The 22,145-nt window shown below is 34.0% G+C and overlaps 1 protein-coding gene across 1 annotated transcript; it reads left to right on the top strand.

Annotated features, from left to right (window-relative positions):
* Window positions 1-11,175: 11,175 nt before the first annotated feature.
* Window positions 11,176-21,942, top strand: LOC111704672 (uncharacterized). The gene is made up of 13 exons (XM_023476985.1): window positions 11,176-11,286; window positions 12,439-12,510; window positions 13,907-14,038; window positions 14,307-14,367; window positions 14,588-14,690; window positions 15,092-15,165; window positions 16,917-17,052; window positions 17,793-17,874; window positions 18,385-18,399; window positions 18,737-18,880; window positions 19,238-19,326; window positions 19,886-19,945; window positions 21,839-21,942. The coding sequence occupies exons 1-13, from the start codon at window positions 11,191-11,193 to the stop codon at window positions 21,924-21,926; spliced, it is 1,152 nt and encodes a 383-aa protein (XP_023332753.1). The 5' UTR covers window positions 11,176-11,190; the 3' UTR covers window positions 21,927-21,942.
* The last annotated feature ends 203 nt before the right edge of the window (window positions 21,943-22,145 follow it).

The following is a 22,145-nucleotide window of genomic DNA, read 5'->3' on the forward strand; positions in this document are numbered from 1 at the left end:
AGAAAACGAAATTTTGTAAGAAACGTAATATGGTTTGGTGGGGTACTACTATGCACCGTAGTGTTATAGGCCAGACAAGCCGCTTTTGCACCTAGGTCCCATTCATTTTGCATCTCCCTGCCCAAAGTCCTCAGGATACTCACTATTGTTCTATGCCATCTTTCCACGATATTAGATGAGGGGTTATAAGGGGGGGTTCTTGTATGCAAAATCTTTAATTCACTAAATAGTTCAATCCATAACTTGTTGACAAATTCTGAATTTGGTTAGGCAATCCAAAAACACTGAAATGTTCACGTATCAAAACTCTAGCCACAGTGCCCGCTTCCTTGTTGCAAATAGGATATGCACTAGCAAATCTTGTAAATCCATCCTGTACCGTTAACATATAACGATTCTTTTTCACTGTTTCTGACATCGACACTAGGTCTATAAATACTTTCTCCCCTACATTGCCCACTGTGCTAGGCACGTGAGGCCCTCTCTTGGCTTGAATACTCCTTTCCTTAGGTAGGCAGGTCTTACATTGATCCACCAGTCTACGGATTTTCTAACGGGCAGACATTGCAAAGAATGTTCTCAGAAACTTGTCTAACATTCCTGCCACGCCTCTATGTCCCCAAGCCACGCCCTCATGACAAATCTTGAACACTTCCTCTAACTTCACTGCTGGTACACAAACATGTAAGGCATCATATGGCTTGACTGGATCTGTGTGAAGGTTATAACATAGGATTCCATTATGCATCACAAACAGGGTAGGATTGAATATCTGCCTCACTGATATCACTTCCTGTATTCCTCCCCTCACTTCCTGCATCTTGGGTACTTTTCCATTTACGATCCACTTAATCACTTCCTTCCAAACTTCATCCTCTTCTTGTAACTTCTTCAGTTTGTTTCCCTCTAATATCTTGAATCTTGTCTCGTTACTCAGGTTGTGAATAGCAGACGGATATCCGGCAAACTTCCACCTCCCTTTTCCTATTTCCACAGGGTTTCCTTCTAGTTCCGATGCAAAGGTTATCTTCATCTCTCCCACTTCGATGGCTTCTTGGCATTCTTCGTTTTCTTCTGTTGTTGGCTCATCTAAATGTTTGGCTCTGGACAAAGCATCTGCATTAACGTTCTCACTTCCTTTCTTATGTATCATGATGAACTCAAACTGAGCCAGTTCCGCGTACCAGTGTTGAAAGATAGTTTCTTCTGATTTCAAGTTCACGATATACTTCAAACTAGCAGCNACTCCCCCTTGGCGCTGGAGTAGTGTCTCTCATAACGATTACACTTCCGCCCCCAACAACCCAGAAAACGTTCTACTCCCTCTTGTTTCTGAGACAAAACTCCTGCAATGTTTAAAGACAACCAGTCCGTAGTAAGGATGACAGGTTCATCTGAATCAAAATCTGGATAAGCTTGTATCCGCCCTGCTGAAAACTCCGCCTTCAACTCCAGGAAATCCTTCTCCATATCTTCAGTCCATACAAATTTCTCCTCCTTCTTAAGACTATTCATCCTGTTGGTCAAAGCTGAGTACCTGGGAATAAAGCCTCTGTAATAACCTGTGAAACTCAGGAATGACGACATTTCCTTGCAACTGGTGGGACATGGCCAGCTCTGTATATCTTTCACATATTGATCCAACATCTCTGCCCTGACTTTATGTCCTAAATATTCGGTTTCTGTCTGAAATATCTTGGTCTTCTTAGGTTGAATCTTGATCCCTGCCTTCGTATGAGCCTCCACGATACTCTTCAGATGCTTCAAGTGGTCCCAGGTGTCCATGGAGTACACCAGGATGTCGTCTAAATATTATAACCAGTACTCCACAGGTAAGTGCGCCAGGGCCAGGTCCAACATCCCGCTGTAGACACTTCTGGCGTTTGACAGGCCAAAAGGCATCCTTATATAACGAAATGTGCTGAAAGGACAGATAAAAGCTGTACAATCCCTGCTCCCCTCTTCTATCTGTATGGTGAGATATGCCCCGCAGGCATCAATTGAAGTGAACATTTTTGCACCCTTCAACTTTTGGATTTTCCTGGATATTCGTCAGGGGATAAGCATCCTTGATTGTGACGTCATTAAGCTGCCTCAGGTCAGTCTCCCATCTTGTTCTCCCATCCTTTTTATTTACAGGAACTAGTGGCGATGCCCAGGGACCATTTGCAGGTTCCCTGTTGGATCCACTCATCCAATTGTTCTTTCAAATTTGCGCGCTGATCAGGGTTCAATTTCCTCACCTTAGATCTCTTATGCACTGCCCCTGGTTGTAATTCTATCTGCAGCTCCAATAAATCTGTTTTACCATAATGATTAGGGTGAAGGGCTAACGTAGAAAAGTTCTCCAAGAAAAGTTTGATTACTTCCTCTTTCAGCTTTGCATCTCTATTCAAAATTTTGTTCTCATCCATCTTGAAACTATCCTTGATAAACTTCCTTCTACTCTCTTCTGTTGGAAAATCCAACTCTTGCAGAGAATTAACCGATTCCTGAGAAGTGCACACTTCCTCTTCATCTAAATCAGGTACCGTACTTCCCCTTAGTTCCTCCTTAATCCAGGCTTGTTTGTCTATGCACATACTGTGTATTGTGTCGAGCTTCTGTCCCACACCCAACTCTACACACTCATCTGCATGGTTTTCCACATACACTGCTGTTGACTATAAAAGTCACTATAGTAAAATAAAGAGATCTAAAATGGATATTTCTAACATTTATTTAAAACGAAAGGTTAGAAATATTTGCATATAAGACGAATGGTTAAAATTGGTTGATTTAGAAATTAACAAAGGAAATAGTGATGAATATTTGAGGGTATTTCATGGAAGTGATGTAGAGCTTCATGTTGGTGGAGCAGATCAACAGGAACTGGAACAACAGGGCTTATCCAACTTAGTAGGCATCTGCGGGTTTTTCATGATGCGATTGAGCAATTATGTTGTCTCTGGAATGCATGATAAACTGGGAACCCTTCGGGTAAGCACGTCTGCTGCTAGCTGAGTATCTGCGTCATCATCATAAAGGAGTCAAGAGGCTCCCTGTGTCAGAGCTGTTACTAGCTCAACTCTCCTAACTTGACTGAGGGCTGGGATGTGTAGAGGGGTGAGGGGGAAACAAATGAGCGGGGTTTGACATGTGGGTGCTTCATGGAGGAAATAGATAAACATGTCTTGGGAATAGGCTACAGCATTTGAGTCGGTAAAATTGTCTTCCTTATATTTTGAATTTGTGTTAACAACTGTTTGTATACTTCCTGACAGGTCATAGGCATTTTCCAGAAGTAGAACTTTTCTCCCCTTCACTTGATCCTCTAAAGGCAATGACTCTACCACTCCAGCGCCCTTCCAGTTACCTTCTGTTCTCACCTTGACTAATTTTGCACTTCCAGCAGGGATAGTCACCTTCTCAGCCGACCATAACTTCCTCTCTAATACTTCCTCCACTGCACTAATGCTGTTTACTTCCGGTTCCCTTCTCTCTGCTTTCCACACAGCTGGAAGTAATTGTACATAATTCTTGGTTTCTTTATCTACTCTCCTGCCTTTAATCATGAAAGGGAAAGGTTTGCCATAGGCACTGCACAGTCTCGTTAACCTTTCCTGTCCCTTACTTCTGGTAACTAGTTTCACTTCCTTCTCCGTACAGGATATAGACACTTCCTGTTGCCAAAAAAACTCTTTACCAAAATTCACAGCATGATTCAGGCCTTCTATCACAATCGGTTCTACTTCAAATCTATGATCCAGGCCATTCAAGTAAACTTAATTCTTTCGCCTTTCTCTAACACTCTCAATCCTTTCCCGCCTTTCTCCGCCGTATGCACTCTAGCATTACTTTCCTCTAGCATTTTTCCCCCTATCATCTTCCAGAATTCACTTGACACTAAAGTACCTTTCACTAAATTGCCTGTGTCTACTAAGGCTGACCCGTATATATCTTGTTTAAATAACTTAAATTTCACAAATGAGGTTTTACAGTTTTCTTTCTCGACTAAATTAACATTGTTCAGATGCATGAGAATATTCCTTTCCCATTCTCTTAGTTTGAGCTCTTTATGTCCGATAGGTCTCAAACTACCTCTCACTTCCGGGTTAAAATCATTAGATACCTTCTTAACATTGTCTATATTATCTATGACTTCTGTTCTAACTTTGTCATCTCTCACTTCCGGTACTAATTCACAAGATTCATCGTCCGTCATCGCAACTCCCTTGGGAAAAACCGCCTCCGGTACAAGTGTCTTCAAAACCTCTTGCACAGCGCCAAAGATTTTGCCATATCCGCCATCTGTCCGCCTTCATAACCGCCATTCTCTCTCCTTCCCTGGTTTCTCCGTTCTCCTCTGCATTCCCATGAAATATGACCCTCTTTCCCGCAGTTGTAACACGAAATTGAGGGGTGGGAACTGGCCTTGTGAGTGTCACCTCTGTACTTCCTGTTAGGATTCTTCCTCTTCCATTCATCAAACTTCCTGCAATCCCTCTTCTGGTGACCAGGTTTCTTGCAAAAAAAACACACATCTCCGCCCTGGAGGGCATTTATCCCGCTCTCAGCATCTGACACGTCCTCCACCAGCCCTGGCATGACGTTGACGTCCATGGGCACCTGTCCCGTCTTCAGCATCTCGTTGGCCTTGGTCATCTCGCTATTATAGTACCCATATGTACTCTGTAGGCCTGCCATATCCTGTGCTGGAGCCCTGGGGTCCAAGTTATAAGTCCTCAGGTTCACTAGCTGGTGGTCCAGAACTGCCTTAATCTCTCTCTCATGCTTAATTTCTTTAGGCATAAACAGCAGGTGAGTTTTCCTCAGTTCAGCGTTGTATAATCCTAACAACATATTAGTCTTGAACTCAACTAAACTCCTCCTGGATGGGGGGTAGGCTTGCACAAATAACCTTAGCTTGTCTGTGTAATACTGATGAGCATCTTCATTTCTCGCCTGTCTCCTTTGCAAGTATTCCATCTTCCTACCCTCTTCATCCTTCTTGTGAGTGAACTTCTTTAATAATTCTTGAAAGAATTCACCAATTTCATAGTTGTCGAAAGCTAATCCATCAGGTTTCAACAATACTATCTAAGACTGTGCTTTTCCCGTGATACAGTCTAGCAGCATCCTTTTCATGGCATCATCAGGTATCGTTTCACATTCAAATCTTGACAGATGTTTCTCTAATTCGCCACACCAGTCAAACACTTTACTAGGGTTACCATCATAGGTTGGGGCTCTACAGCTAAAATCCAACAGCCTCTTCTTATACTCAGCCTCCGCCCTGCTCAGATCTCTTAACGTCAGCCTATCTCCTCTGCCAGCTGCCTTTTCCACCTTCAGATAGGACATGTAAACTTCTTGAGCATCTTCCACCTTAGGGCGTTCTAGTATTGCAACTACTCTTCTGATAGGATCCTGTGTCTCTGGTGTAGCGGACTCCAGCCATGTATGGGCGAATGATTTATCCTTATCTTTCTGCTCCATATTCGTCAATTTCTCCTTAGTCTCCGTCAGCTGGGCTTGGAGCAGCTGAAACTGCTGCCTTATTTCCGCCATATCATCTATCCCTGGATGAGATTGTCCCTCCATCTCTACTTCCGATCCAGAATCGTCACTGGGTAAACTTGGATATCCTTGAAAGGTAACCACTGTATTTCCTGTAGCCACACTTTGATTCACTCACAGGCAATTCCTCTCCTGTTAAAACTCCTCTGGCTAATCCGTTAAACCAGGTTCTCACTTTACTCTTTTCCTGAATACTTTCAGAGTCTCAGGCATCTTGATTTGGGGTCCTAGGTTATCCCACCGCTGCCACCACTTTTGTAATATATATAGGTCCTGAGATTACCCTACTCAAACTCAAGGCTCTCAATCTCTAGCCAAAACTCAAGGCTCTATATTCGTCCGTATAATACAAAGGTTCATGTAGTACTAAATTTATTTATATACAGGTGAATCAAACTGACCAGATTGGCCGGTTAGAGCAATATTGAAATAGATAAGACATATATTGATAACATAGATAATAAAAAGATCTTGATAAGCATTACAACAGAAAATGCTACAAATCTATAAATACAAATTTCATTGTTTAGGGTTTATTCCTGGCTATCTTGGATACCTAACTGGGGCACAACCATCCTCTGGAAATCCTATTGACTTGTACCTAAATGCTGCCAATATCATTCTTGCACTTGTTGCCACAGTATTTGCGTATACCTTCAACACTCTGTATCTGAAGAACAAGCATGCTCTGATAATCCGTCATGAAATCAGTACTCCTCAGCAGAATCTGATCAGCCTGAAGAAACTGATTTTGGGAGCGCTAGTGATGACACTGCTTATAATAGGACTCATTGTGACCAATTTCCTCATCCCTCCATGTAACAGACAAGTATCCCTGCCCTTGGCTACCCTCTACATCATAGCAAGTGTTCAGCTCATGCTTTCCAAAAATGAGAATGCATGGAACCACTTCAAGCAAGTTCTGAGAATTAAAAGAGATAATCTGGAATTTTCATCTTTAAATTCAAGGCAAATGTTTGGAAGAAGAAACAGGGTTTCTGCAATTGCTTAAAGAGACTGTCAGCAAAATTTCAGTCTCGCTTCCAAGCTAAGATGGCAATGGCCAATTCACAAGGGTACCATTGAAACCTTTATCTAATTAATAATGTGGAATAAATGTTCAGTTTTTTTAAAACTTGAAAAGTGTATTACAAACAGTTATATGCTTTATCTTTTTTCCTGTACAGTAGAAATGTGCAAACCACTTTTGTAAAGAACCCAAAATTGAAAATAATCTGTTTTCAAAGTTGATTTCTAATCAAAGCTTGATCAGACAAAGCTGTTAAGGGTACTAAAGTGAGTCCAGCATTGCCATCTTTACATGGAATTTGAAGGTCACTTGAAATTATGCTTTTAGTCACCTTAAGGACTAAGGTAGAGGTAACTGATCAAAACAGAACATATGTGTAATTGAATAATAGCTTGCCAGGATTCTCTCTATTGTCTCTATTTAATTTTTGGATAAACTTGGACCTGTAAAGGGCTTATAGAACCTTCCATGAAGCTGTTAAGAATGATAAACCATCAAAAGCTTTTGTAAATAAATTAATGGCAAAAAATTTCTTAACCGGCTTAATACTTAATGCAAATATTCCGGATCAATTCTTAACAGTTTCAAGGAATGTCCTGTAAGACTTTTTTTCTGGAAAAATTGGAAATCCTAATGATTTTGTAGTGGTGGGAAACAGTATATTGAGAACATATAAATAAAAGAAACTAAAAGTTGATAAGCCTTCAATAATCTTATTGAAAAAGGATCTTTTGCATTTTCCAGATGATTCTCGACAGAATATAGATGATAGATAAATTCACTATCTTGATAATGTAGAACTTCAACATTCAACAGGGTTCAATGGGATAGAATCACTGTTTAAATAATCTAACGCATGGTAAAGAAAAGGAATAACCATTGCTTGGATTGGAAACCCTATCTTCATGCTTGTTAAATTACTTGTTTGTATTATCTATGTAATCAATTTGAACTTGGTAATATTTTAATTGAAGTAAATTATCTAAAATAAGAAATGAATATTGTAGCTGAAGTTAAAAATTCTTAGGATGGATAAAATTTGATTATAGGGCATATTTTGTGTTACTGTGAATTAATTGTGAATTAACAAAAATCACTAAAAACCACACAAAGGTATGAATTGTATAAGTTATGAACAAAAATATATGTGATGTTCAATTTTTTTATTTAAAAATTTTTGAGAGGGACTACTCAAGTTTAACAAATCTTTTCTTTTTTAACAGAATGTTTTATTTATTTTTAATAAATCCAACTGTTAACGAAGCTGTATTAAGCACTTCTATAAAAAGTTAATTAAAGGATTTTTATTTTAAATTTCAACAAATAGATACATCCTAAAATTGGATTTGGCATAAGAGTTAACAGATTGAAAAAGAGTGAATATTGAGATCAATGCTTTATCTTGATCTTTTGTTTAACTACAGATTTAATAAATAGTTACTTAATATCGTTTTTTCACTGAACAAACAATTTTTTGACGAAATTGGAAAAACAATTTTTTTTACTAAACAAATGATTTTTTAACAAATTTTTTTTAAAAGATTGTTGTATATTGAACATACATTTTTTTAAAAGGTTCAACTACTCACGCAATGGTAGTGCCCAAAATAACGTAAAGGCCGTATAGAACATTTCCCGAAGCTGTAAACTAGAACGATTTGATAAGAGACAATATAATAGTGTTGAAGCGCTTTTACGTAAAAAACCCTCCCAAAATGTGTAAACAATGCCCATGCTTAAGGTGGAACAAATCAGAAGCAATTTGCCTGAAACCGTATAGATAGATATTCATTATCAAATAAGAAGATTAGCAATCAGAGTTTTCTGAAAACAATGTGATTGTTTTATGACGAAAATAATTGATTAAATGTTTTCGTCATATCAGATTTCAGGTTTCAGCCACTTCTTGTATAATTCCATTATTAATATAAGTATCATGCTAGTATGATACAATATCATTAGCTATGCTAATCATTGTGATTTTGCTTCTGTTTGATTTTATTGTTCTAGTTACACCAAGCAAAAACTACTGGAGTGAGGATTATGATTCAGGTCTGTATATTATTATCATTATTATTATTACTATTATATTATTATTATTATTATATTATTATTATTATTATTATTATTATTATATTATTTTTAGCCAAAAATTGTCTTCTTCATTAACAAGTGAAGTGTGTGTTATTTTTCGATTTTTTGGGGGAGAAATCTCAATTTTATTTCTACCAACGATTCGAATATTCAGAATTTCTTAAGTAATCTGAATTCTAGATCTATGCATGGTTTAAAAATGTTTGTCTACAATCTACATGCATTTACGCTTGAAAAACTAAATAATTATAAGTTTATGTATTTGAAACAAAAAAATACTTTTAGGGGTAAGCTTTTGAAAAGTCTGTACAAGATAGGGATTAATGCTCGAATTCATTCAAAATTTCTCATCTCAAATGGGAAACTACTGGAATAAAAATTTGAATTAAGCTTGAGTTAAGCATTCGATAGCAATTCATTCATCAAACTAATCACAACACTATCATCAAAGAGAAACATTTTGTATATTACAATAGCACCATTTACTGCTACTAGTTTTGTGTAGACAGTAGACAGTAGACAGTAGTCAGTAGACAGTAGACAGTAAATAGTAGACAGTAGACAGTAGACAGTAGACAGTAGATAGTAGAAAGTAGACAGTAGACAGTAGACAATAGAAGGTAGACATTAGACAGTAGACAGTAGACAGTAGACAGTAGACAGTAGACAGTAGACAGTAGACAGTAGAACATTCTCATCATTTTCTCGTCCGAACCACATCGAAATCCTCGTCCTTTCAATATTATTTTTTTTAAGTGTCCGATCCTTGAAAATAAATACATTTTTTAAATATATGGCGACGTTAGGGCATAGATGAAATATCAAATTTTCCCAATTAAATTTTAGATTTGTGTAAAAATGAAAATGCTCGATAAACGATGTTCTACAAAAAAGCGTCTGTATCTAGGGCCCTTTCTTTCGCGGAAAATGCCGCAAAACATTCTCAAACTCGATGTAAACAACTTTTTGTAATATTTCAGCTCAAGTTGGGTTAGAGATATGACTTACAATTTTTATATGATTAAATACTGTTTGAATTCATAGGGTTGTGACCAATTAATTGTAGCAAATGATTTGAATAATATAAATTGAACATTATTTTTTCTAGAATTTTAAGCATGCGGCAGGCAATAGTGATCTCTTAGTGGGGACAACAAATCTAACTTATTTGTAAATAAATCAGAAATCAATGATTTTTTTGTATGGGTTGAAATGGAAAGATTAAAGACCATGTCCACGCGAATTCTTTGGTATAAATTTTTATTTGTGAAAGTTATCCATTTTGGAGGCAGAAGAGATTCAATTTTGAACCTAAATAATGTTTGACATCATTCTCTTCTATATAATAAAGCTCTTTGCTCTTTGCTTGCACATATGTTAGCTATGGCTGGCCAAACGGCTGAACCGAATGGGTTGAAAGTTTTTTCAAAAATCGTTTTTCATAAATCAAATTTTTTGTAATCCAATATTTTTTCGAAATTCCACATTTTTTTATCACGGGCAACGCCGGGCATTTAAGCTTATATATATGTATATCATTTTAATAATGTTGTAAACGACTTGTGCAATTGAATACAGTATAATAGCCAGAAATAAGAAAAAGACATTAAGTGTATTTGATGTTATTAGTAAGAAAATAGTTTTAGCATTATAGCTTAAAATTGGTCTGTGTACACTGTTCAATTACTGTGTATATATCCGGTTAATTGAACTATTTAAATCATAACTTTAGTCTAAAATGCGTCCTCCTATTCGACACTGTAAACAAAGATGAAAAACTAAACGGCCGGTGACTAGAGAATAACAAGAAATTAATAAACAAATTAGATCCAATTAACTCAAGATGAAACAAGTGTATATCATGGTATAAAAGTCGTCTTCGAAATTTACCATATCTAAAAATTATGGTACAAAATACCCGAAAATATAATCTTTCTTCTTAATCTTTTGCCACAACTTTTATGTTTTTAATTGCAAATTAAAATTCAAAGGTTGAATTTTATCTATGAAAGCAATCATGACAACATTCTATGCATACCAAAAAGTTTGCCCGACCAAAAAATCGTCATTTGCATCAAATTGAAATCAACATTTATAGGTTGTAATCATATAGTAATAAAACGAAGAGGCAAAGCTTAGCTCAGATGTACACTACCGAGTACCGACCTCCCTATTAATTTATTAATAGAGTGGTCGGTTGTGTACATCACGATATGTTTACGTATCTATCACTGTACACTTGTATTTAGAGTGATCGTATAAGGGGTGGTTTTATGTAGATATTTGAATATTAGTATTGATAATTAGATAGACACTTAATATGGATTTAAATAAAGAAAGAAAATCTAAAAATTTGCCAATTTCATAAAATCCGATCAATACGATCAAAATACGATCACTCTATATACAAGTGTACAGTGTTAGATACGTAAACATATCGTGATGTATACAACCGACCACTCTATTAAATAAATTAATAGGGAGGTCGCTTGTGTACATGGGGAAAGATGTTTTTAACGAATTATTTTATTTTTAGTTTGAAAGATCTTTATTTTTTTAAGGGAAAGTGTGAACGCACAACAGGAGATTTAAGTGATAATGAGGTTAGTCCCAAATCAATTAAAACTTAAGGATGTNTTTTTTTGCCGCCGTAGTCTAGGCATTCTCTGTATGAATCCTTGATAAGCTAAAATGTTTAATAAAAGGAGGGGGTCTTGAAGCCTGACATAAAAATTAAGATATTAACTTATTAATTAATCTGATAATTTTTATACAGGGTGTCCCTAAAACGCTTTTCTAGCACTGATCATGGTTCAATTTTTGAAATTTTTGAACTCTATGGAAAATTTACGGTCGATTGATAATATCAATTAGGAGTACGTAGTACAAAACATTAAAGAAGTAATACAGTTTGAAATTTGACATTTTGGCTTGGTTGACTTTATGGAATTAAATTTGATCGTATTAGGGAATTTTATTAGGGTCTTAAAAAGTGAAAATCATCTATAAACTGCGCAGTTATTCTCGAAGAATGACAAGACCTTAATTTACTATGCTGGTATTGAATTTCCTTTAGTTTTGAGTACCAAACAAGAAAAGGCCACAACAACCTTATTCCTGAGCTGAAAACTTTAGAATAAGATATCTTTAATCCCAATCACTTAATCTGAGTGCTACAATGTCTAAAAGAGCGATTATTTGGGACACCCAATAGTACAGATGGGCACGTTCGGCTTTTTTCATTTCGTTCGTTCATCGTTCGTTAACGACCCATTTGGTTAGTTTTTTTCAATCTTTAAAAAATTATGCGCTCGCTTTCTCACAAACTTCGTTCATTGTCCATCTTTTTTGTTCTTTTCCTCAGTGAACTATAGCTTAATTTAATTGAAATGTTTTGTTATCATTATTAAAATTAGGTGGACAAAATAATCAAAACAGCCAAGAGCTATTGTCCATGCTTTATACTTTTTCTGTTAATATAATCATCAATTTGTAATTTTAAATTAACTCTGTACACAGATACATGTATTTTAGCAATAAACTTTATTTTTTCTTATCTTATCTATAGTTTTTAAAAAGATTGTTCCAAACAATTTTTCGTTCAAGTAAAAATTATTTTTTTTCAAAATCTTTTGAAAAAATTGGTTCGTTCAGTAAAAGAAACAATCGTTTTTACAAGTTCCGTTCAAACGATCTAAAATCTTTCGTTTATTTCGTTCGTTTACAAGAACGATGCCCATCTCTACGGTCTGTAGGTATTTCAAGATTGTAAACTGAAGTTAGCTAGAGCCCTGGGGAGTGAATGCAGCACTACTACAGTAGTTCATGTAGGTGTTTATCATAACTTTGGTTTAAAGGGACTGTAAACGCAATTTCATTTGACCCTTCATTTATAGAATGGAATTTCCGATTCACAAAAGTTCCCTTAAACGAAATGTCAAAAGTAAGAGAGCTGTACAATGTACATGCTTCTCCTTTTGTAATATATTTATTTTCAATTGTGGTTTCAATTTGAAAAAAGGATTTGCGCAATTCTGCTACCAAAAGCAACGGAGGAATCGATAATATTTTCCATATTAGTGATCTGACAATTTTACCAAGCCTTTACGGTTTTTATATCGTAAATTCGATTTTATTGGGCATTTAGGGCGCTTCGCGCCCAGCTTTTATTTTAACTGTGAACATTTTCTCTTTGTATACATTGTTAAACAAAAACAAACAAATTTTTGCGGATATTATATAAAAATTTCTTGGATTTTCAAAATTTAATGCAATCAAATTTTGTTGGAAGCAAAATCTTGATCATCAATAAACTTTCCTTGGGATTATGTGAGGTACCACACAAAATTTGGGCCCGAACGCTACAGCCATTTTTGAAGTTTATTGGATACAAACAGACAAGCAAAGTATGTAAGTATGTAAATAAACAGTTAGTCACTTAAATTTCGAGTACAGTCCCATTAGAACTTGTCTACGAAGAAAAATGACCAGCTTTTAAGCATATTTGTGGTTAAAATAAGATAATTAACTACAATTTGACACAATTTGACACAATTTGACCCATGTTACACTGGTGTACTTCTCCTTTTAAGTTAGCCATGGGTAAAAAATTTTAAATGAAACAATCTTGTCCTTAAACGAAGATTTAGTTCTATTTTAAAATATGCTGTTAAATAGAATACAACTTAGTCACCATCATTGACATTATAGTATTAAATAAATATTCTACAGCTTTTGCACATAACCAGAAATGTAATAATCATCATATTCGATATTTTTCAATGATAAAACTTTTAAAGAATTAGAACATGTTAAAGCATTATTAATAAAAAAGTATGTGACTGAATATAAGAAAAAAGGCGTAGTTTTCTAAAAAAACAAGTTCAATAATATTACATTGCTCTACTCATTAAAGCTAACTAACTAAAAAAGAAGTTCCTTGTGACGGAAAACTTTCAGTCATATTTTAAAATTCGTTAAAAAATAAATATATGCTCTATGTTTAAAATACATACATGACCCTACAAAAAAAATAAAAAAGCCGACACGAAATTTATGAAACCGGGCTGTTAAGTTGGGACTGAACTTTTAACCAGGACCTCTAGTTCAACGTGTACTGTCTAGACCAGGACCTCTAGTTCACCGTGTACTGTCTAGACCAGGACCTCTAGTTCACCATGTACTGTCTAGACCAGGACCTCTAGTTCACCGTGTACTGTCTAGTCTGGAGATCTACTGTACTGCAAAAACCAGAAACTTACTGTTTGTTGTTTTCACAACCACAACTGCTCAAGAAACTGGGATTCTATAAATGATGATTATGTGAAACTAGCAGTAGACTTTCTAACGGATCAGGTAAATAATCATTTGATTGAAGATCGGTGATTCAGGATTTATACAAGTTGGTAGTTGAACGGCAGTTCCGCGACCACCTCTCTCAAATTCATTAAATTTGGTCCAAGCTGATCGTATTCCGACTAAGTGTGAGAGGGGGGGGGGGGCTGCAATTATTAATGCATGTAAACCCTGTCTGCAACATTTCGGGGTATTTTTTCTAAATAATTGCCACCAAAATTGCCATATTTCCATGAAGGGTCACTTGAAATTACGCATTGTTTTTTAGAAGAAATGGCTGGAAAAAGAAAAAACCAAAGGGTATGAATCTTGCCACCCTCTGGGCTCAAGTAAGAAAAATTTAATCATTTTGTTAACCTTGACGTAACACGACAGAATTAACGAATGTTAATTGTAATTTTAAAACTATTAGTATTAATATTTGCAAATGGCAAATAAAAAAGTTACAGTTTAAGTTTGTCAAATATTCTTAAAGAAACTTATGATCGTACTGATTTATTTGTAAATAAGAGGTGTCTCTCTTTAGTTCATTTAATTGTCTAAAATTAGGTCTGGATGCCAGTAAATGTCAGAAAGACTGCCAAAGCCTCGCGAATTCAGAATTTGCACAGAACTGCAAAAAGGACGGTGGATTCTTCAAATGTTGCGTGAGGAACAGATGTATTTAAATTTTCAATTTAAACAAGGATTTCTTTATTCTTAACTTTAAGTATTAAAGAAACTACATTCTCACCTCCATTTAAAATTTATAATTTAATGTCTTTGATATTTCAAACTATTTCTGCCAGATCAAAGTTTCAAATATCAAAGGATTTAGACCATCAGGTGCAAACATACAGAAAATGAAAACAGTTCGAGGAAAGTTATTAATATCTTTTAAAACATTTGATCATGTTTAACATGATATATTTATTGGGAAAGCTAATTTAACTTTTACCTAATTTATTTCCAGAAATTACAAATTTCTTTGAAATTAAAAGTCCTCAAACATTTTTCTCTACATTATGAAAATTAAATTATCAAATGTTTTTTTAAATACCTGTATATTCCCAGACGAGATGGAGCACATTGCCATGAATGCAGGTTTTGCTGCACACTTCTCATGTGTACAATAAAAACAGATGAAAGTAAGTGAACTTCTTTACATACTTTTCATGTGAACAATCAAAACAGAGGAAAGTAAGTAAACTTCTTTACATACTTCTCATGTGTACAATCAAAACAGATGAAAGTAAGTAAACTTCTTTACGTACTTCTCATGTGTACAATTAAAACAGAAGAAAACTTCTTTAAGTACTTATCATGTGTACAATCAAAACAGAGGAAAGTAAGTAAACTTCTTTACATACTTCTCATGTGTACAATCAAAACAGATGAAAGTAAGTAAACTTCTTTACATACTTATCATGTGTACAATCAAAACAGAAGAAAGTAAGTAAACTTCTTTAATTATACATCATGTGTACGATCAAAACAGATGAAAGTAAGTAAACTTCTTTACATACTTCTCATGTGTACAATTTAAACAGATAAAAGTAAGTAAACTTCTTTAAATACTTATCATGTGTACAATCAAAACAGGTGAAAGTAAGTAAACTTCTTTACATACTTCTCATGTGTACAATTAAAGCAGAAGAAAACTTCTTTAAGTACTTATCATGTGTACAATCAAAACAGGTGAAAGTAAGTAAACTTCTCTTATTATACTTATCATGCGTAAACTTTGTTAAATACTTACAATCAAAACAGATGAAAGTAAGTAAACTTCTTTACATACTTATCATGTGTACAATCAAAACAGAAGAAAGTAAGTAAACTTTCTTACATACTTCTCATGTGTACAATCAAAACAGATGAAAGTAAGTAAACTTCTTTACATACTTCTAATGTGTACAATCAAAACAGAAGAAAGTAAGTAAACTTTCTTACATACTTCTCATGTGTACAATCAAAACAGATGAAAGTAAGTAAACTTCTTTACATACTTCTAATGTGTACAATTAAAACAGATGAAAGTAAGTAAACTTGGTTAAATACTTCTCATGTGTACAATCAAAACAGAAGAAAGTAAGTAGACTTTCTTACATACTTCCCATGTGTGCAATCAAAACAGAAGAAACTAAGTAAACTTATTTACACAGTTATCTTGTGTAATTTAAAACAGATTAAACCTGTTGAAATTAAGTAAATTTCTTTTCTAACTTCTCATGTGTTTTAAAACAGATTAAACCTGATGAAAGTAAGTAAATTTTATTTCTAACTTCTCATGTGTAAATTTAAAACAGATTAAACCTGATGAAAGTTAGTAAATTTTATTTCTAACTTCTCATGTGTAAATTTAAAACAGATGCAACAAAGTAACCTTCTTTACTTACTTATCATGTGTACATTCAAAATAGACAAAAATAAGTCCACTTCTGTAAGCACATCTCGTGCACACAATTAAAAGAGATAAAAACAGGTTCTGTAAATAAAGGATTTAAACATGATTTTTAGTTGCGCTACAAAGTATACATAAAGAACGCTACAATGGATTCTATAAACTAATCCTCCTTAATTTATAGAATATATGAAACAAAATAAATTTTAATATTGCAGTATGAACTCTTAAGGGGGTTTCATCCCTGTCTATTGTTGGATTATCTCCAAATCTCCAGCTTAAGTCATTGAGTTAAGTCAATATATGAATAAACAGAACTGATGATGGAAACAGCTTACGTTTCTGCAATAATCTCCGTCTGAAAATTTACTTTTAAATATCTAAAATCAAAGATAATAAAGAGCAAAGATTTTAGAAAGGAAAACATAGATCTCTCCAGTCTTGTTTTGTTTAAAAAACAACATATTTCGAACAGCTTTTATTAAAATATTATTTTAGAGTTGAAGACAATATTTTCTACGTATGAAAAAGCTGGAAATAATGCTTCTGTTATTATCACAAATACAACAGGAATACAGAATGCCAAGGAGGTTTTCTACCTCACTAATCATCAATATAAATCCCCTGACTATAGGTGCAACAACAATATGGAGTATAGACTCAAAATAAAAAAATATATAAATACTAAATTTCTACTTGAATTTGTTGAATTTTTTAATTAAGGATTACCCCTTTAAGATGAGCCTAAAATTCAGATAAAACCAATTTTATTTGGCTTGACATTTTCTATATGTGCAGTTGATCTATTGCTCACATAACTACCTTTGTGGGCAATATTCTACTAAACTTCATGCCTTTTTAGTCAACCCCATAATTTGATTTATACTTTTAATCTAGCCTTAGCCTATCATAGGCAGTAACCACAGTGCTGGTGAGCTACAGTGAAACCCTTAATAACAAATACATCGAAAGAATTCATCAAATGTCGTATTCTTCACTTTCTGATAATGGAATGTTGCAGATATTTAATTTTTTAATTAAATGATTATATGGAACTCTTTAAAACTGTTCCCGCATATTCATGTCTATTTATTTATTTTCGCAAATACTGAAATTTGCGTAATATAGTATAAAACTCATTGAAAAATTGTCAAGACAACATTTGATAAATTCGTCCGATGTATTCATTATTAAGGGTTTCACTGTAGCAAAAGTTTATGCGTTGATAAACTCCTTATTTTATCCTTTTCTAAACATATAACAATTCAAGGGATATCATTTCAACGTCAATAACCTAATTATACTAATAGATAGCCACGTTTATTAAGATGAGAATATTTTCAACAAATTAATGTTGCATGATTTCTCTGAAAGGTGCCTGAATACTGAAAGCCACAGCGATCCAACAGAGTGGGGAAGCTATAATCCCCATCAGCTGGCAGATGCAGCAAATGAGGAATAGTTATGAATGTTGCAAATTTATATGAATTAAAAAGTCTCAATGTATAGGCGCCAAAATGTAAGTTATGGGAATTTTTCAGATTATTGTGATTTACTGAAAGCATACATGCATGGTGAGTGGTGACCACAGATTAGTTATCAAAGAATTTTAAAATAAAAATGACAAAACAACAAAAATTTCTAAATATATTTTGATCTGTAAAAAAATCAGAGGATAAAAGTTTTACTCATTACTTACATTAATTCCTAATAGATTTAATGGTTAATTCTAAATAGCTAAATAGCAAATATATCATATCTGAATAAGAATATTAAACAAATGTAGAATTGTGAAATCTACTAATATTAATGTAAAANAATAAGTGTCATACTAATTGATTGGTAATTGAAATTATGTGACCTATATAGAAAATAAGGAATTTATCAAAACTGAATAAATTATAGATATTCATAAGATTAATTCATTAAATATTTTTTTATGCAACATTAACTCTATTTTGTTAAGGAAGAACTGAAAAAGGTAAAAAGCTTACTACACAAAATTTTAAGTTTTTGGTACTTGATACGGTCTATGTAAAAAACAAACAGCTTAGATTGTGCATAGTGCAGAAAGGAACTTAGTTTTTGACTCAAACTCAAATGTTCTTATCCTTTATCTTGGCAATCCAATGTCATAAACCTTAGATATTTCAAACTATTAATTCTGTTAGAGCAAATAATCTAAGTTTGAAATTTCAAAGGTTTACACCAACAGGTTGCATAGATATAAAATGAGAAAATTTGAATTTGCAGCAAATACTCAGTTCCTTTTAGAACACAGACATGAAACAAAAATGTTTATGAAAAGCTTTTTCTAGGTTTTAACAATTCCGTTTGACAAGAGATTTCTAAATTTTGAAGACCCAAAAATTCTGAAATTGATGATTGGAAAGAACCTGGAGAAACACTGGAAAGAGACATATGGATTCGATTTTGCAGCAGTTGCAGGGGACAATAGTGGGGTATGTAAGGGGACAACAGTGGGGTATGTAAGGGGACAACAGTGGGGTATGTAAGGGGACATTAGTGGGGTATGTAAGATTTGATTGAAAGTCCAAAATGAAATTTTGATCTTCACAGTTTCATACTAAGGTGTAATAGTAAAATGTATTAATGTATACATTTATTATATTTATGTATTAATTTATTAATTAATTGATTAATTTATTACATTTATGTATTAATTTTGATGAATGTGCACATTCAATAAAATTGTCAAGTTCACTGTTATATATAATATATAAAAAGCTTTACTGTTATATAAATAGATAAATAAAGTTTAACTAAAAAATACCAATTTGAATCTAGATCGTTTTCAGTCGATGTTAGACTGTTATAAAGCAGAGTCTGGAAAATATGCTAAAAGTTGTAAGAAGAAGGGTGGCCTATTCAAGTGCTGTGCTAACACGTAAGTTTGAATTGATATGTAGGGGGAGTTAATGAATTTACAGAAAAAGTTTTTTTTTTAAGTTTTTGATGACTTATCTTTAGTGATATTAATGTATGCAAAAAGCAGAGATTTAGTTCTGTTAGTGTTAAGTTAAAATTTGTCTTTAAAAAAAACACCCTGCAAACATAACTCTGGCATGCTGATGTTAAATATCAAAAGTCCAGAATTATTTACTCGGCATCTTCGCCATTAGAACTATAAGTCGATTTATATGTTTGCTTTCATATTATTCCAAGTAATAATACTGAAACAGTGCAAAAGAAACTTTTTCTTTTTCTGTAATTATAACATTCTTTTGAAGTCAAGAACTGTTTGATTGTTAATTCTACAAAAATGAGAAGAAATAAAAATATGAAAATGTCACATTTTCTTATTTCACAAGCTGGTAATACATTTTGGGTAATCTTATGAAGAACAAAATTCGATTTAGTCTTATTTATGTAAACTCTGGTTTTGGTTGTCCTCTATACTAAGTCTCATCCTTTCTGAGATTTACTTGAACATTTTCTTGTTTTAGATGGGACCTAGATGTGTTCACTGAAGCAAGGCAAATTCTAAAAGAAAAGAAGTTAATCAGGTGAGTTATAAAAATCCAGCGATCTTGTAGGCTACTGCATAGCAAGCCGAGGCGTTTATTTGAATGAAAGTATTTTCCATTATTAACCGGAAGGATTGTACTTTCAAATAAAAAAGTAAATTTGAGAAAATATTCAGTAGTTTTTTTATAGCATTTAAAAAAAAAGTTATTTTTCGGACCCTTTATAAACAGTATTTGGTGTTTTTAAACAAATAAACATTTTTGGCTATTTAGAAATCCTATAGTTAAGCTCGATTTAACTTCAATATTTCTTTTGATTTAATCAACTAGAGAAAGCGAATGCAAGGAGAAGGTTCTGAAAACCTTTACACACAGGATAGTTTAGACCCTCCCTTGATGTTCCCTTTTATCCATATTCATTTAATCCCAATCTAATAATTTTAAATAATTTTAAATCATGCCCTATTTCTTTTATATGTTCTTTAATAATCATTCACCTTAGCTCTTGCAGTTTCTTGTTCATAAACCCTGCTTGTTTCTGCTTACAAGCACCTCTGACACATCAGTAAAAGTAAATTCAATCAAAAGTCTGACCGCGTCAACTTTGTTGCACCGGCTAGTCCTATTGAGTGTCTGCTTTATTTACCAAATGTCCGGGCAATACAGTACAAACTGGGACAGGAAAGGTTGACCCGGCTCGGAAATTTAAATGTACTACAGCTGCCCATGCTTAGAACTTCACTACTTCTACTAGTTCATTCCGGACTTTTTCAAGCTTATTTCTAGTTATTTCAACTCCTGAATTTTCAGAAAATACACTAGATTTTTAATTTATTTATTTTTTAACATTTTTTTCTATTTTTTATCTTTAATTTTAACAATATTATATAAATAATTAGATGATAGCAGATGCAAATAATCTAACATTTCTATATTTCTTGTTCTCCTTTTTCTTCTTGTTCATACATTTTTCATCATGTTTCAGCTAATTTTGAAAAAAAGTAATTTTTTGGGACATCCTAGCAGTTGCCAGGCTGCTAGCTCAAAACTAGGTGGAGAAGGTCCTGATATCCTACTTTTCTGAACTTTGCTTTGTTTACACATGTTAATGTATGGTTTGGTGTGTTCTTTTTAGCAAACTCAGTACTGATTCAGTTAATAGCTCTATTGCTTTAACCAGGAATGCTGACACAGTTGATTAGGCTGCTTTCAGTATTATATTTCCTGACTGGGGCATTTTCTAGTTTTGGGGCCTCTCCAAGTAGTTCTTGTGACATTAGTTGTAGAGCAGAAAGGAAAGATATAAGGAAGTTTGGAGGAGGAAGAGTATTAGGGGTTTCAGTAGAAGATCCCTACTTTCCTTCGTTTTAAAGTGTTACTAATGCAGAATTAAGGTGACCCATAACTGCACCCTTTAGGCAAAATGGAGAGTTTAAGTCTGAAAGCCCCATCAGGTGGAACCATCCACAGTAGTCCAGTCCTCACAGTCGACCGAGTAACAAACCAGTATTATTGTGCATGGCTTGTATACCTATCAAGGATTATATTTCCGTATTCCTTCTTTCAACTAAGATGTTGAGCCAGAGAAAAGTTGAAGATGGAGTTCTTGTATCTTAGCGAGAGAGAGTGAACTCACACTCTTTCACTGTTTAAATCCTTCGTTTCACTACTCCCGGCCCCTTAGGATGAGTCATGAGCAATTCTAAGTTTCTAACTGTGCTCTTTTAACTGGGAAGTTGAGAGCTAGTTTAGGCTGGTCCGTTCCCTGCCGGTAGTAGAAAGCAACTGTTGAATTTATTTTATTTATTTTAATACTTGATGTGATCTGATTAGTATCCAATTTTATTTCCAATTCTATCCAAATTGTGTCCAAATTAAAGAAACATACTTTAACTTTCACCTGATTTTTTCCAAAACTGTTCTTATATCTAGTTCTGATGCAAAGAATCTGTGTCAAGACCCAGAAAAATGCAGAATTAACACAAATGCTCACTTGTGCTCCATAAACGTAGGTGTTTAACTCAAAAGAGATTGTTTGAATTTACACATGATATCCTAATATCCCTGATTGCCCTGATGGTCAGAATAATCAAGAATCTCTGTCAAACGAGTGTTTTTGCAAGAAAACACATTACATAAAAAATTTGTAGATTTTATTTTTATTTTCCACATACCCGGGTAGAATCTTAGAGTCTGAAACCTAGTCTTAGACGCCGGGCCGACCTCCTCAGACCCTCTG

The sequence above is a fragment of the Eurytemora carolleeae genome, unplaced genomic scaffold (assembly GCF_000591075.1).
Source record: "Eurytemora carolleeae unplaced genomic scaffold, Eaff_2.0 scaffold606, whole genome shotgun sequence".
Taxonomy (NCBI): Eukaryota; Metazoa; Arthropoda; class Copepoda; order Calanoida; family Temoridae; genus Eurytemora; species Eurytemora carolleeae.